Source organism: Nycticebus coucang, chromosome 4 (genome assembly GCF_027406575.1).
Source record: "Nycticebus coucang isolate mNycCou1 chromosome 4, mNycCou1.pri, whole genome shotgun sequence".
Lineage (NCBI taxonomy): Eukaryota > Metazoa > Chordata > Mammalia > Primates > Lorisidae > Nycticebus > Nycticebus coucang.
This window is the reverse complement of record NC_069783.1, coordinates 133,173,562-133,186,004: the sequence shown is the minus strand read 5'-3', so window position 1 is coordinate 133,186,004 and position 12,443 is coordinate 133,173,562. Positions and strand designations below refer to the sequence as shown.

At 51.3% G+C, this 12,443-nt stretch overlaps 1 protein-coding gene across 2 annotated transcripts in view; it reads right to left on the bottom strand.

Moving 5' to 3' along the window:
• Positions 1 to 12,443, bottom strand: part of PPIL2 (peptidylprolyl isomerase like 2) — a 30,122-nt gene extending 17,679 nt beyond the window's left edge. The window contains exons 1-7 of one of the 2 annotated variants that reach the window (XR_008379688.1): positions 12,316 to 12,424; positions 11,216 to 11,265; positions 10,098 to 10,143; positions 9,254 to 9,316; positions 7,359 to 7,410; positions 3,956 to 4,007; positions 599 to 690 (exon numbers count right to left, since the gene is read on the bottom strand). Coding sequence is in view for 1 of the 2 variants with exons in the window: in XM_053589510.1 (XP_053445485.1) it covers positions 599 to 690; positions 3,956 to 4,007; positions 7,359 to 7,410; positions 9,254 to 9,316; positions 10,098 to 10,143; positions 11,216 to 11,265; positions 12,316 to 12,347 (387 nt within the window). In the remaining variant the exon portion in view is untranslated. Of the gene's footprint in view, positions 1 to 598; positions 691 to 3,955; positions 4,008 to 7,358; positions 7,411 to 9,253; positions 9,317 to 10,097; positions 10,144 to 11,215; positions 11,266 to 12,315 lie in introns of both variants that reach the window. The other variant, XM_053589510.1, reaches the window with a different exon arrangement.

Genomic DNA, 12,443 nt, shown 5'->3' with positions numbered 1-12,443 from the left:
GGTTGAGGACAGAAGTGCCCTCCTGGGGCACCCTCTAGCAGCACTCTCGCACCAACAGCAAGGACTGACCCCAGCCCCCTGGGGCAGCACTGGCCACCAACCCTGAAGACGTCCAGGTGCAGGACTAGAAAGGGCACAGGACAGTCTGCTTTCCTGTACTGCTGAGCCTCCCCCACAGCCCCACCCCGCCCCCACTGCTCTTGAGTCACTGCCTCATCTCTCCCTAATCCACCCGTAGGCAGAACTCCACCCACGAGCCCAGACCCGCTGCTCCTAGAGACAGGTGGCTCTATCCAAAGCCAGGACCCAAAGACCCCTTAGACTCCCAGAGGACTGCCCTCAGGGCCTGGTCTCAGATAAAGACAAGGGAAGACCTTCTGAGAGATAAGGGTCTCTGCCCCAGAGCCACCTGGATTCCAGGTTCAGAGGTGGCAGGAAGCTCCACCCCACCCTCTCCTGACCTGTCTGGAAATGAGAAGTCTGCCCAGCAAGAGCTGTGGCGCCACTGCCAGTGAACCCTGAAAAGACAGGCTAAGCCCAGCCCAGCTGGTGGAGCCCAGAGGACACACCTGAGGTCTCCACACCATGTCCCACACACCTCATAGGCATAGACGTTGCCAGTCGTCCTGATGGCCACAATGTGGGTGTTGTTGGTGAACACGGTGAACAGCACTGGGCAGTGGTAGTTTCCTAGAGAGGAGGCACAGGGAGGCTGGTCACCCAGGACTGTGAGGCCCCAGAGAAGACTGCTGGCGGGTAGGGCATGAGGGAACTCAGACCAAGATCAAAAGATAGGGGAGGCGGGGCTAGAGGGACAGCAGTTGCTCCCTTCCACCTGTACCATTAAAAGACTCCTAGTTGGCTTGGTGCCTGTGGCTCAGAAGCTGGAGCGCCACCCACATACACCAGAGCTGGAGGGTTCAAGCTCAGCCCACCTGCCAAACAACGACAACTATAACCAAAAAATAGCCGGGTGTTGTGGCAGGCGCCTGTAGTCCCAGCTACTTGGGAGGCTGCGGCAAGAGCATCAGTTAAGCCCAGGAGTTTGAGGTTGCTGTGAGCTGTGACACCACAGCACTCTACCCAGGGCGCCATAGTAAGACTTGGTCTCAAAAAAAAGAAGACTCCTATAGTCATCCTGTAAGACCCAACTCTGGGCTCAGCACCCATAGCTCAGTGAGTAGGGCGCCGGCCACATACATCAAATGTGGCAGGTTCAAGCTCGACCCGGGCCAGCTGGACAGCAATGACAACTGCAACAACAACAACAACAAAAATACCTGGGCATTGTGGTGGGCACCTGTGGTCCAGGTACTTGGGAGGTTAAGCCCAAGAGTTTGAGGTTGCTGTGAGCTGTGACGCCATAGCACTTTACTAAGGGAGACATAATGAGATTCTGTCTCAAAAAAAAAAAAAGACCCAACTCTGGCACCACCTTCCTCGTGTCCTCCATGACCCCTAGTACACCCCTAGGTGACCACCATGAAGACCTCCTCCTCTTAAAGTCAGCACTTGGCAGGAAACCCATCCTCTGAGAAACCTGCCTCTTACCACCAGTCCCTTTGCCTGGTCACTACAGCAAACACCTACCCAGCTACCTGCCCACAGGTCCCCACCCCATGGCCAGGGGACCCAACAAAGAAATGCAAAAAAGGGGGGAGGGAGGAACTTCTACATTAAAAGACAGAGTCACCAGCCACACACATTTGCGTAGACTTTTATTTTTTTGAGAGAGTCTCACTCTGTCACCCTGAGTGGAGTGCTGTGGTGTCATCATAGCTCACAGCAACCTCCAACTCCTGGGTTCAAGTGATCCTCCTGCCTCAGTTTTTCTTTTTTTTTTGTAGAGACAGAGTCTCACTTTACCGCCCTGGGTAGAGTGCCATGATGTCACAGGACTCACAGCAACCTCCAGCTCTTGGGCTTCCGCGATTATCCTGCCTCAGCCTCCCGAGCAGCTGGGACTACAGGCGCCCGCCACAACACCTGGCTATTTTATGGTTGCAGTTCGGCCGGGGCTGGGTTTGAACCCGCCACCCTCAGTATATGGGGCCGGCACCCTACTCACTGAGCCACAGGCACCACCCCAGTTTTCCTATTTTTTAATAGAGATGGGGCTCCTGAACTCAAGTGATCTACCTGCCTCAGTCTCCCGGAGTGCTGGGACTACAGTTGTGAGCCACTTGCGCTCAGCTTTGTGTAGTCTTTTCATTTGTATTTATTTTTTTGAGACAGAGTCGGTACAGTGCTGTGGTGTCACCACTCACAGCAACCTCAAACTCTTGGGCTTTTTAACTGATTCTCTTGCCTTAGCCTCCAGAGTAGCTGGGACTATAGGCATCTGCCACAATGCTCAGCTATTTTTTTGGTTGCAATTGTCATTGCTGTTTAGCAGGCCTGGGCCAGGCTCGAACCCACCACCCTTGGTGTATGTGGCTGGCGCCATACTCACTGAGCTACAGGCGCTGAGCCAAGTGTGGTCTTTTTAAACATCTTAAAAACTATTAAAAAAATAATTAGGAGACAATTATAGAAACATGACCACTGGCCAGACAATTCTTCAGGCTGGGAATGGTACCATGACCATTCCTTTCACATCCTTTCTTCAAGTGCTGCCCGGTGAAGCGTTTAGGCCTGGGACTGGCTTCATCCACCAGCACAGGGGACCAGCGCAGGCAAGGACTGCCAGGGCCATGGGGACTGCAGGGTGATCCACCCCAGGAAGGGTCACCACACAGTGCTCTCCACTTTCAAGTATCCGAAATTTCCAATTAACAACAAAACGAAGCCAAAAAAAAAAAAAAAAGTGAATTCTAGCTCAAAGTTATTTAAAACAAAAGAGAAAAATCAGGCCAGTTCTTGCCTCCTCCTCAGCAGCTCCCATCTAAGAGCAGAAACCCAAGTCCTCCATGGCTGCCCAGCCCTACAGGAAGGCTGTGCCCACTCCTGACCTCTCTGACCACATCCCCTGCTCCTAGATGCCACAGACTCCCTGCTCTCAAACCTTGCCAGCGTGTCCCCTGGAAGCCCTCCACCCATCCCTGCTGTACTTTTGTCCCTGGCAGAAGCAGCATCTGACATGCTCAGCAAATACTGATACCTGCCAGTGATGGGTGCACACTGTAGCCTGCTCTCATACCAGCTGATCACAGAGGGGAAGGTGCCCAGCACTTAGCCACCAGGGTGGCACTCCTGCCCTCCACTAGCCACTAATGACCCACCGTGCTGCTTTCTCACTGAAGCTCACTCATTCATTCACCTATGAACTTGGCACCAACTTGGGCCAGCCAGGGAGGCAGGGCCTGGCCTCACGTGCCTCAGGATCTCTCTGGAATGCATGTGCCCTGTGAGCAGGGACAGCAACCTAACCATGGTGTCCCATGGCCAAAGACCTGAGCCATGCCCACAGGATCAGAGAGTAAGGCCTGTGCCCAGATGGGCGGGACAGGCGGGTCACCTCAGCTTGGGTATCTCTGCCCACGAAAACAGCAGAGGGTGGGCAGGGGACACAAAGCAGCAGGAACTGGCACTGGGCAGGACCTTGTGAGCAGCAGCAAAGAGAAACCTGAGCCAGGATCTGCCCGGCAAATACCTCTGGACCAGCTGCCCCTGCAGCCAGGATGCCACCCTGGCTCCCAGCCTGAGCAGGGGCTGCCTACAGCAGTGAATGGACCACAGAGCCCAACTGTGCCCACCAAGGCCACCAGCAGCTCACAACACCCTGGCCACACGTGTGAGAACAAGTGCCCCACACCCCAGGCTGCATCCCCACCCTGCGCCAGCTCAAAACTCTTGGGCTGAGAATGCTACTGAGAATGGTGCTTGAGAAGAAATCGTACGGCACCTGTGGAGAAGGCAAGCAAAGCCAGTGCCTCACTTGATCAGAAAGGAACAACACGTACACGAGACCTGGAAGAGCTGGGCCCCTGGTCTGGGCTGCGATGGTGCTACTCACCCTCACTGTTCTTGGCAAAGTTCAGCTTGATCAAGGACCTCCCATCCAGTTTCTGGAAGAAACACAATAATCAGTAACAAACAAGTGGCTGATGTAAAGAGACGGTGGGTATCAGGCTAGGAAGATACAGATGGAATGGTCTTCACCAGCCGACTCTGGAGCTGCAAGACACCGCGACAGCCTCACAGGGGGCACACCGCCAGCTATTTGTTTATGCAGCCCCCGCCTGCTCCCCACCAGCTCAGAGAAAAGTGTCATGGGATAACCTGAGAGATGCACGTGTGCAGTACACTTCTGCCATGGTTGGACTTTTTTTTTTTTTTTAGAGACAAGTTTGCCCTGTCACCCTGGCTGCAGTGTACTGGTGTCATCACAGCTCACTGAAGCCTCGAACTCCTGGGCTCAAGCAATCCCAAAGTGGTCAGCATCCTAAAGTGCTGAGATTACATGTGTGTCCCCAACACAGCCATCTGTGGACATTTTTATGTGAGCAGCGATTACTTCTGAAATTAAAAAAAAAAATGAATGGGCTTGGCGCCTGTGGCTCAAGTGGCTAAGGTGCCAGCCACATACACCTGAGCTGGCAGGTTCGAATCCAGCCCGGGCCCACCAAACAACAATGACAGCTGCAACCAAAACACAGCCGGGCATTGTGGCGGGTAGTCTCAGCTACTTGGGAGGCTGAGGCAGGAGAATCGCTTGAGCCCAAGAGTTGGAGGTTGCTGTAAGCTGTGAAGCCACAGCACTCTACCCAGGGCGACGGCTTGAGGCTCTGTCTCAAAAAAAAAAAGAATGTATTTCTTTGGGTATTGAAGGGTATGCAGGTATCCAGACATTTTGTCATACAAATATTTAAGAAAAATGAGACACTATTAAAAGGAATAAATATACTCAAATGTTAAGAGTGAAGAGTGGTTGTGATAAGAAAGCGGTATCCGGGCAGCGCCTGTGGCTCAGTGAGTAGGGCGCCAGCCCCATATGCCGAGGGTGGCAGGTTCAAACCCAGCCCCGGCCAAACTGCAACCAAAAAATAGCCGGGCGTTGTGGCGGGCGCCTGTAGTCCCAGCTGCTCGGGAGACTGAGGCAAGAGAATCGCGTAAGCCCAAGAGTTAAGAGGTTGCTGTGAGCCGTGTGACGCCACGGCACTCTACCCGAGGGCGGTACAGTGAGACTCTGTCTCTACCAAAAAGAAAGCGGTATCCTCTACACCAGCGTTTTTCTTTTTCCTTTTTTTATTTCCTAGAGATAGGGTCATATGATTTTGCCCAGGCTGGAATGCAGTGGCTGGAATAGCTTCCACCCAGAAGCTCTCTGAGCCCCTTTGCTGAGGGGTCTCATGGTGGCTCCACTCCACAGGTGTGATTCATTAAATCACTACCCTTAGTGACCAACTCCATCTCCAGCCCCTTGGTCCCTGCCTGACATCTGAGGTGAACCACAAGCTGGTTCCTCTGGCTAGGGGCCTTGTCCTCCTCCGTGTAAACTCAGGTCAGACTGAAGGGTTCCTCAGGAATAACTGCTTACCCTCTCAGCCAGGAAATTCCACGTTTTAGAAGCTCAGGAACCAAAGAAAACACATGCTTCTTACTATATCACAATGGCTCCCTGCTCGCCCTCCTCACCCAGCTGCCCGTGTCCCCATCAATCCTGTCCCCATGGGAGCCTCACTGGCCTAAGATCCCCAGCACAGGACAATTGCTTGGCTCCACCTGCCCACTCCTGGCACAGGACATGTGGTGGCTGCTCAGGAAATTCTTGCCAAACTGAACTGGTCCCTGAGACCTGACTGCACTGGCAGGTTACTACTGAGGTCCCCACTGCCTAAGGAGAGAGAGGGATGGGCACGGGTACCTCAGCACTTCCCACTGGACCACCCTCCACAGCCTCCCTGGTCTGCTGCCTCCAGCCTGCTCATAGCCCGAGGCCCAGCACACAGCACAGCAAACACCTTCCAGCTGAACAGACACGTGCAAGTAAGTGAAGAAATGGGCCCAATCTGGGGAGGGACAAAAATCTCTGAGAAGTGAAGAAACCAAGAGAACAGAGATGCTGATTCAAATGTGGGAAAACCAACAGTTTATGATAAAGACACGCAGTGGTGGCTCGGCGCCTGTGGCTCAAGTGGCTAAGGCACCAGCCACATACACCTGAGCTGGCGGGGTCAAATCCAGCCTGGACCCGCCAAACAACAATGACAGCTACAACCAAAAAATAGCCAGGCGTTGTGGCAGGCGCCTGTAGTCCCGGCTACTTGTGAGGCGGAGGCAGGAGAATCGCTTGAGCCCAAGAGTTGGAGGTTGCTGTGAGCTGTGACGCCACAGCACTCTACCCAGGGCAACAGCTTGAGGCTCTGTCTCAAAAAAAAAAAAAAAAAGATATGCAGTGATGTACAGAGAAATGGAAAAGGAGAAAAGGAGAATGAGTTAGAACTTGACTCAGAATACCCATTCTGAGCAGCACAGCATTCACGAGACTGGATCTGTCTGTGAGACATAAGAAACTGCTCAGTCTCACAATAAAAGTACAACTTAAATTTTTGGGGGGCTGTAAATAGCAAAATTTTAAAAACTAGATGATAACCAATGTCGTCAAGGACATGGAAAAACAGGTATTTCTCTTACGCCTTGTTAGTAAAAAGATGCAGCTGCACAGGAGGGACAGAGCCAGCAGCCACCAACACAGAGACTGAAGGCATCCCCTGGTGACTGGCAGTACCCCAAGACACTCCTGTGTGCTGGAGAGACGTGCACAAGGACATTTCCCGCATCTCCACTTACAACGAATGACAAAAGTCAGAACAGAGAAGGACATCTGTGGCCACCACAGAATAGCACATCACTCTGTGCTAACACACACAGACCCCCAGAGGCACTGTGGGGCACAAAAACCAAAGACCCCCAACATCCAAGGAAACATCTACAGCCCCCAAAATGATATATGCACACACACATACACACACGTGTGCATATGCAGGGAGCATTTCTGGAAACAAGTGGGTATGAGGAGGAGAGGACTGAACCACCTCACCAGTACATGAAAATCTCCAGAATAAAAATGAAGAGCAGGCTGGGTCTGCACTCTGGGAGGCCAAGGCAGGTGGACTGCTTGAGCTCAAGAGTTGGAGACCAGCCTAAGAAACAGCGAGACCCTGTCTCTACTAAAAATGGAAAAACGAGCTGTGTGTAGTGGTGGGTGCCTATAGTCCCAGCTACTCAGGAGGCTGAGGCAGGAGGGTCGCTTGGGCCCAAGAGTTGGAGGTTGCTGTGAGCTATGACTCCACAGCACTCTACCCCAGGGTGATAGAGTGAGACTCTGCCTCATAGACAAATAAATAAATAAATAAATGTCAAGGCCAGAGGCGAGCATTTACCAGAACCACTTCCACTGCTGCACAGCCACTTACCTCTCCATTGCTGGGGTTGGTCCCGTACTTCTTAAGCCACGGAACAATGCTCCTGAAGGGGAAACAGGGCAGAAAGCATTCCCACAGCGGTTAGGCACCACCTGCTAACACCAAAACTGACATACAGAGCTGCTTCTGTGTTAGGTTTTGTTTCACTTTAGGAGGGGAAAAGTCTCAAGAAAGGAAGGGGGAATATCTGTGGGTACGTGGGTTTCAAAATAGATTCTGGTTTTTACTGCAGCTATGTATAAAAACCAAAACTACAACTGGGTAAAAAGGTACAAATAAACGTTGACACGTCTATACAATGAAATACTGGGCCAGGGCAGCACCTGTGGCTCAAAGGAGTAGGGCGCCGGCCCCAATATGCCAGAGGTGGCGGGTTCGAACCCGGGCCCTGGCCAAACTGCAACAAAAAGTAGCTGGGCATTGTGGCGGGCACCTGTAGTCCCAGCTACTCAGGAGGCTGAGGCAAGAGAATCTCCTAAGCCCAGGAGTTGGAGGTTGCTGTAAACTATGACATCACAGCACTCTACTGAGGGTGACAAAGTGACACTTAAAAAAAAAAAAATACTGGGCCAGTATCCACAATTATACTTTCAGAGCATTCTGAATGACATGGGGGAGAAGCTTTCACCATAACAGAATGAAAGTAGATCCACACAGAATCATCTCTTTCGTTGTTGATTTTCAAGAGACTGGGTCTCCCTGTCACCCAGGCTGGAGTACAGTGGCACAATCATAGGTCACTGCAGGCTTGAACTCCAGGGCTCAAACGATCTTCCTGCCCCAGCCTCATGAGTAGCTGGGACTATAGGCATACAACAGCATACCCAGCTAATTTATTTTTTATTATTGGCAGAAATGGGGTCTTACTATAATGCCCAGGCTGGTCTCAAAACTTGAGGCCTCAGGCTCAGCGCCCATAGCACAGTGGTTAGGGTGCCAGCCACATACACCAAGGGTGCCGGGTTCAAACCCGGGCCAGGCCAACTAAGCAACAATGACAACTGCAACAGAAAAATAGCCAGGCATTGTGGCAGGCACCTGTAGTCCCAGTTACTTGGGAGGCTGAGGCAAGAGAATCGCTTAAGCCCAAGAGTTTGAGGTTGCTGTGACGCCATGGCACTCTACCAAGGGTGACATAGTGAGACTCTGTCTCAAAAAAAAAAAACAAACTCAAGGCCTCAAGCAATCCTTCTTGTCTCAGCCTCCCAAAGTGCTGGGATTACAAGTGTGAGCCACCGCACCCAGCCAAGTGTTATTTTTCAATATTTCACAACCATGTTACTATGAATAAAACCACAGGAAAAATAACTCTCAAAATTTACAGTAGTTATCTTGGGTAGTGGGATTGTTTTCTATTTTCCTTTGAAGTATTTTCTAAATTTTCTATGAGTCTGAAACATGAAAAAATTATAGAAACTGGCTTTATGTTGGAATGGAAAACTGGGCATGACACTCCAAAAATACAGCACTAGAAAAGTGGGCACTTTAGTCCCAGCTCTGCCTTCGTCAGGTGGAACGCTCAGGGCAGTACCATTCCAAAATAGGTATAGGTGCACCAGTTAGAACAGGAGGACCAGCTGTGGAGTTGAGCTGTGGTCAACCCATTCCAGGCAGCAACAGCAGCACATGGCCAGCTACAGCTGCCTGCCTGGGGGTCACAGAGCACTGCTGTCATGTCCCTGGACCTAAGAAAGGACCTGGTGGTCCCTTCTTAGTTCCCAAGAGGCCACCTGGGGCTCCAAAGGCTACTAAGACCAAGGGTCTGGCGATGCCTGGCTTGGTGCTGCCTGGATGGCCCAACCCACAGGATGGCCTAACGTCCCCTTCCCTAGAAGTTATCAACAATCTCACCATATTTGTTAGATCAAAATTCAAAGAAAACTCACAGCAAGTCAAAGACGACGCCTTCAGGGGTGCAGACTGGGTAGACAAAAGGCTGTAGGGAGAGACTGGGAAAGGACAGAGTCACTCCAAGGCAGCAGCCAGGAGCCCTGGTCAGGCCAACAGAATCACCCCAAGGCGGCAGCCAGGTGTCCCGGTCAGGCCATGGGATGGCTGTGCCTTCCATAGTGATCTCTCAAATGCTGCCACAGGAGTGTGCTCCCTGGGCAAGCTGGCAGCTCCCCCGCCCCAACCTTCTACTCTGATTGCAACAGTGGTGGTATCTGTGAGTGACAGAGCAGGACCCAGCACCAGGGCAAGCTCCAAATGTCACCACAATGATGAGTATACATCTTCTCCCAACATGACCACAAAGGCCACGTTTTCAAAGCACATTTTTACCCATAAATCCAAGATAGTTAAAAAATAGGCAAGACATAGACGAGAGGCCTTTTGGAAGAACTGGAACCAAAGATGGAAGCCAGGGGAGGTGGGGGACACTGAAAAAGCCCCAGATGCGGGCAGCGCCTGTGGCTCAGTGAGTAGCGTGCCGGTCCCATACACTGAGGGTGGTAGGTTCGAACCCAGCCCCGGCCAAACTGCAACAACAAAAAAAAATAACCGAGGGTTGTGGCGGGCGCCCGTAGTCCCAGCTACTCAGGAGGCTGAGGCAAGAGAATCGCCTAAGCCTAAGAGCTGGAGGTTGCTGTGAACTGTGACACCACAGCACTGTACTGAGGGCAACAAAGTGAGACTCTGTCTCTTAAAAAAAAATACTAATCTGCCCCTCAGGGGTAGATTCACTCTCAGAGAACCATCACAAGGCAAACACAATTACAATACTCTTACCTGCAGTGGTCAAAAGGTAAACGACGGAAATTTGTTTGTGGGAGATCTGTTTAAAATAAAATAAAAAACAGAAGGCTCTTACCAACAACTCAATTACACTTCACGAAAAAGTTTGTGTGAATTACCTAGTGCAGTAATTGCTGCGGATTACAAACCTTCTAATAGATATAACCAAAACACAAGGCACATCAAAAAAGAACTCAGACAAAAACTACATACTTTACTCCCAATAAAATTAGACAATGCTCTTTTTAACTGCCGCTTTGATTGCTTGAACTAAAAAGATTACCATCTTTCATATTCTTTATTAATTTGATAGAGAAAAAATGTTATTTTATGACCTACATTTAAAAAAATCACCAACATGAAATACATTCTCTTTTGTTGAATATATTTCTTTTTTTTTTTTTTTTTTGTAGAGAAAGAGTCTGACTTTATGGCCCCCTTGGTAGAGTGCCGTGGCATCACACAGCTCACAGCAACCTCCAACTCCTGGGCTTAGGTGATTCTCTTGCCTCAGCCTCCGGAGCAGCTGGGACCACAGGCACCCGCCACAACGCCCGGCCATTTTTTTGTTGCAGTTCAGCTGGGGCCGGGTTTGAACCCGCCACTCTCAGTATATGGGGCCGGCGCCTTGCTGACTGAGCCACAGGCACCGCCCCAGAATATATTTCTTTTTTTTGTGAACTACGTCTTTGGCCCATCTGTCTCCCCAGTGTCTGTTTTTTTTTCTTTTTTTTTTTTGAGACAAGGTCTCACTCTGTCACCTTGGGTAGAGTGCCATAGCATCATAGCTCACAGCAACCTCAAACTCTTGAGCTTGAGCCATCCTCTTGCCTCAGCCTTCCAAGTAGCTAGGACCACAGGCACCTGCCACTACACCCAGCTAGTTTTTCTATTTTTAGTAGAGATGGGGTCTCACTCTTGTTCAGGCTGGTCTCTAATTCCTGAGCTCAAGCAATCCTCCTGCCTCAGAGTGCTCAGATTACAGGCGTCAGGCACTGCACCCAGCCCTGCGTTTTTGTTAACTGTCCATTTTTACAGCTCATTGTGTAATGAAGACATCATTCCTTAATGCCTCTCACCCAAGGGGGGAAGAAAAGGATTTCATGCCTTACCTGGCTTCTTGCCACCATAAAAGTGAGTGTATTCAGCACAGGTAATATACCTGGAGGAGAAAGAGGGAAACAGAATGCTACTACTACCTCCTTCATAAAAAAGCACTTAGTCTTCAGAAGTGAGTAACCAATGACGTAATCTTCACTCATTCAGCAAATGCTTATGAAACACTTACTACGTATCAGGCACACAGCAATAAACACAACAGACACGGGTACACACACTGGTAAACAAATATGTACAATTCTCCTTTGTTCTCAAGGAAAGAAACTGAACTTATCAGAAGACCTGACAATGAGAAGCAGCTGGCCACGTGAAGATCTGGGGAGAGCTTTCCAGGCAGAGGGAACAGCACCATAGCACTGACCAAAGCTCTGAGGCAGGAAATGCTGGGTGCGTTCCAGAATAAGGGGGTTGTTACGGGGGAAGTATGTGCACAAGACTTGTGGCAGATAAAGACGAAGACACAGGCAGTGGCCAGATCACAGGGGCCTCACAGGGCACGGTGAAGAGTCGGGATTTGCGTAAGATTCTGAGCAGAGCCCTGAAGTAATTGAACGTTCAGTCTCAAAGCATCAATCTGGCTGCTGTGTACAAGGGAACTAGAAAGAGCGGCAGCAGAAAACAGCAAGCAGTCACGGGTGTTTCACTTGTTGTGATGAGAATCACAGAAACACGGTGGCACTCTAGCCAGGGTGACAGAGCGAGACCTTGTCTCAAAATAACAAAACACAGAGGGGCGCGGCTGGCATGCTCTACACTGTCAGACTCTGCAGCACGGTTGCAGGCTGGGGAGACGAGGGACGCAGAAGGAAAGCAAGCTAATTCAGGGACGGAGCTGGTGCGTGGACGGGGCAGTCCGGGGACAGCCGCACTCGGAGGCCGCAGCTGGGGGAGGGGGCGTGCGGCTCCCCGGAGACCGCGGCGGCCGGGGGAAGGGGCGGTCATTACCCTGCCTGGGCGGGGCGGGGGCTTCCGGGAGAAAGTGACATTTGGGACCGGCTCTGGGGCCTCACAGGGAAAAGGAGCTGCGCGAAGTGCGGGACAAACGGGGACTGGCGTAGAGCGGGGCACCGCTCCCAGCTGCGGTTCAACTTACATCTTGTCCTTCTGGTGTTGTCGCTTCCCCATGGTGGCGGCAGCCGGACCCGTGAGCCCTGAAACGCGACCACAGACAACTCAGACGCCGGCGCCCGGGCCGAGCCTCTGACTGCTTCCGGGTTCCGC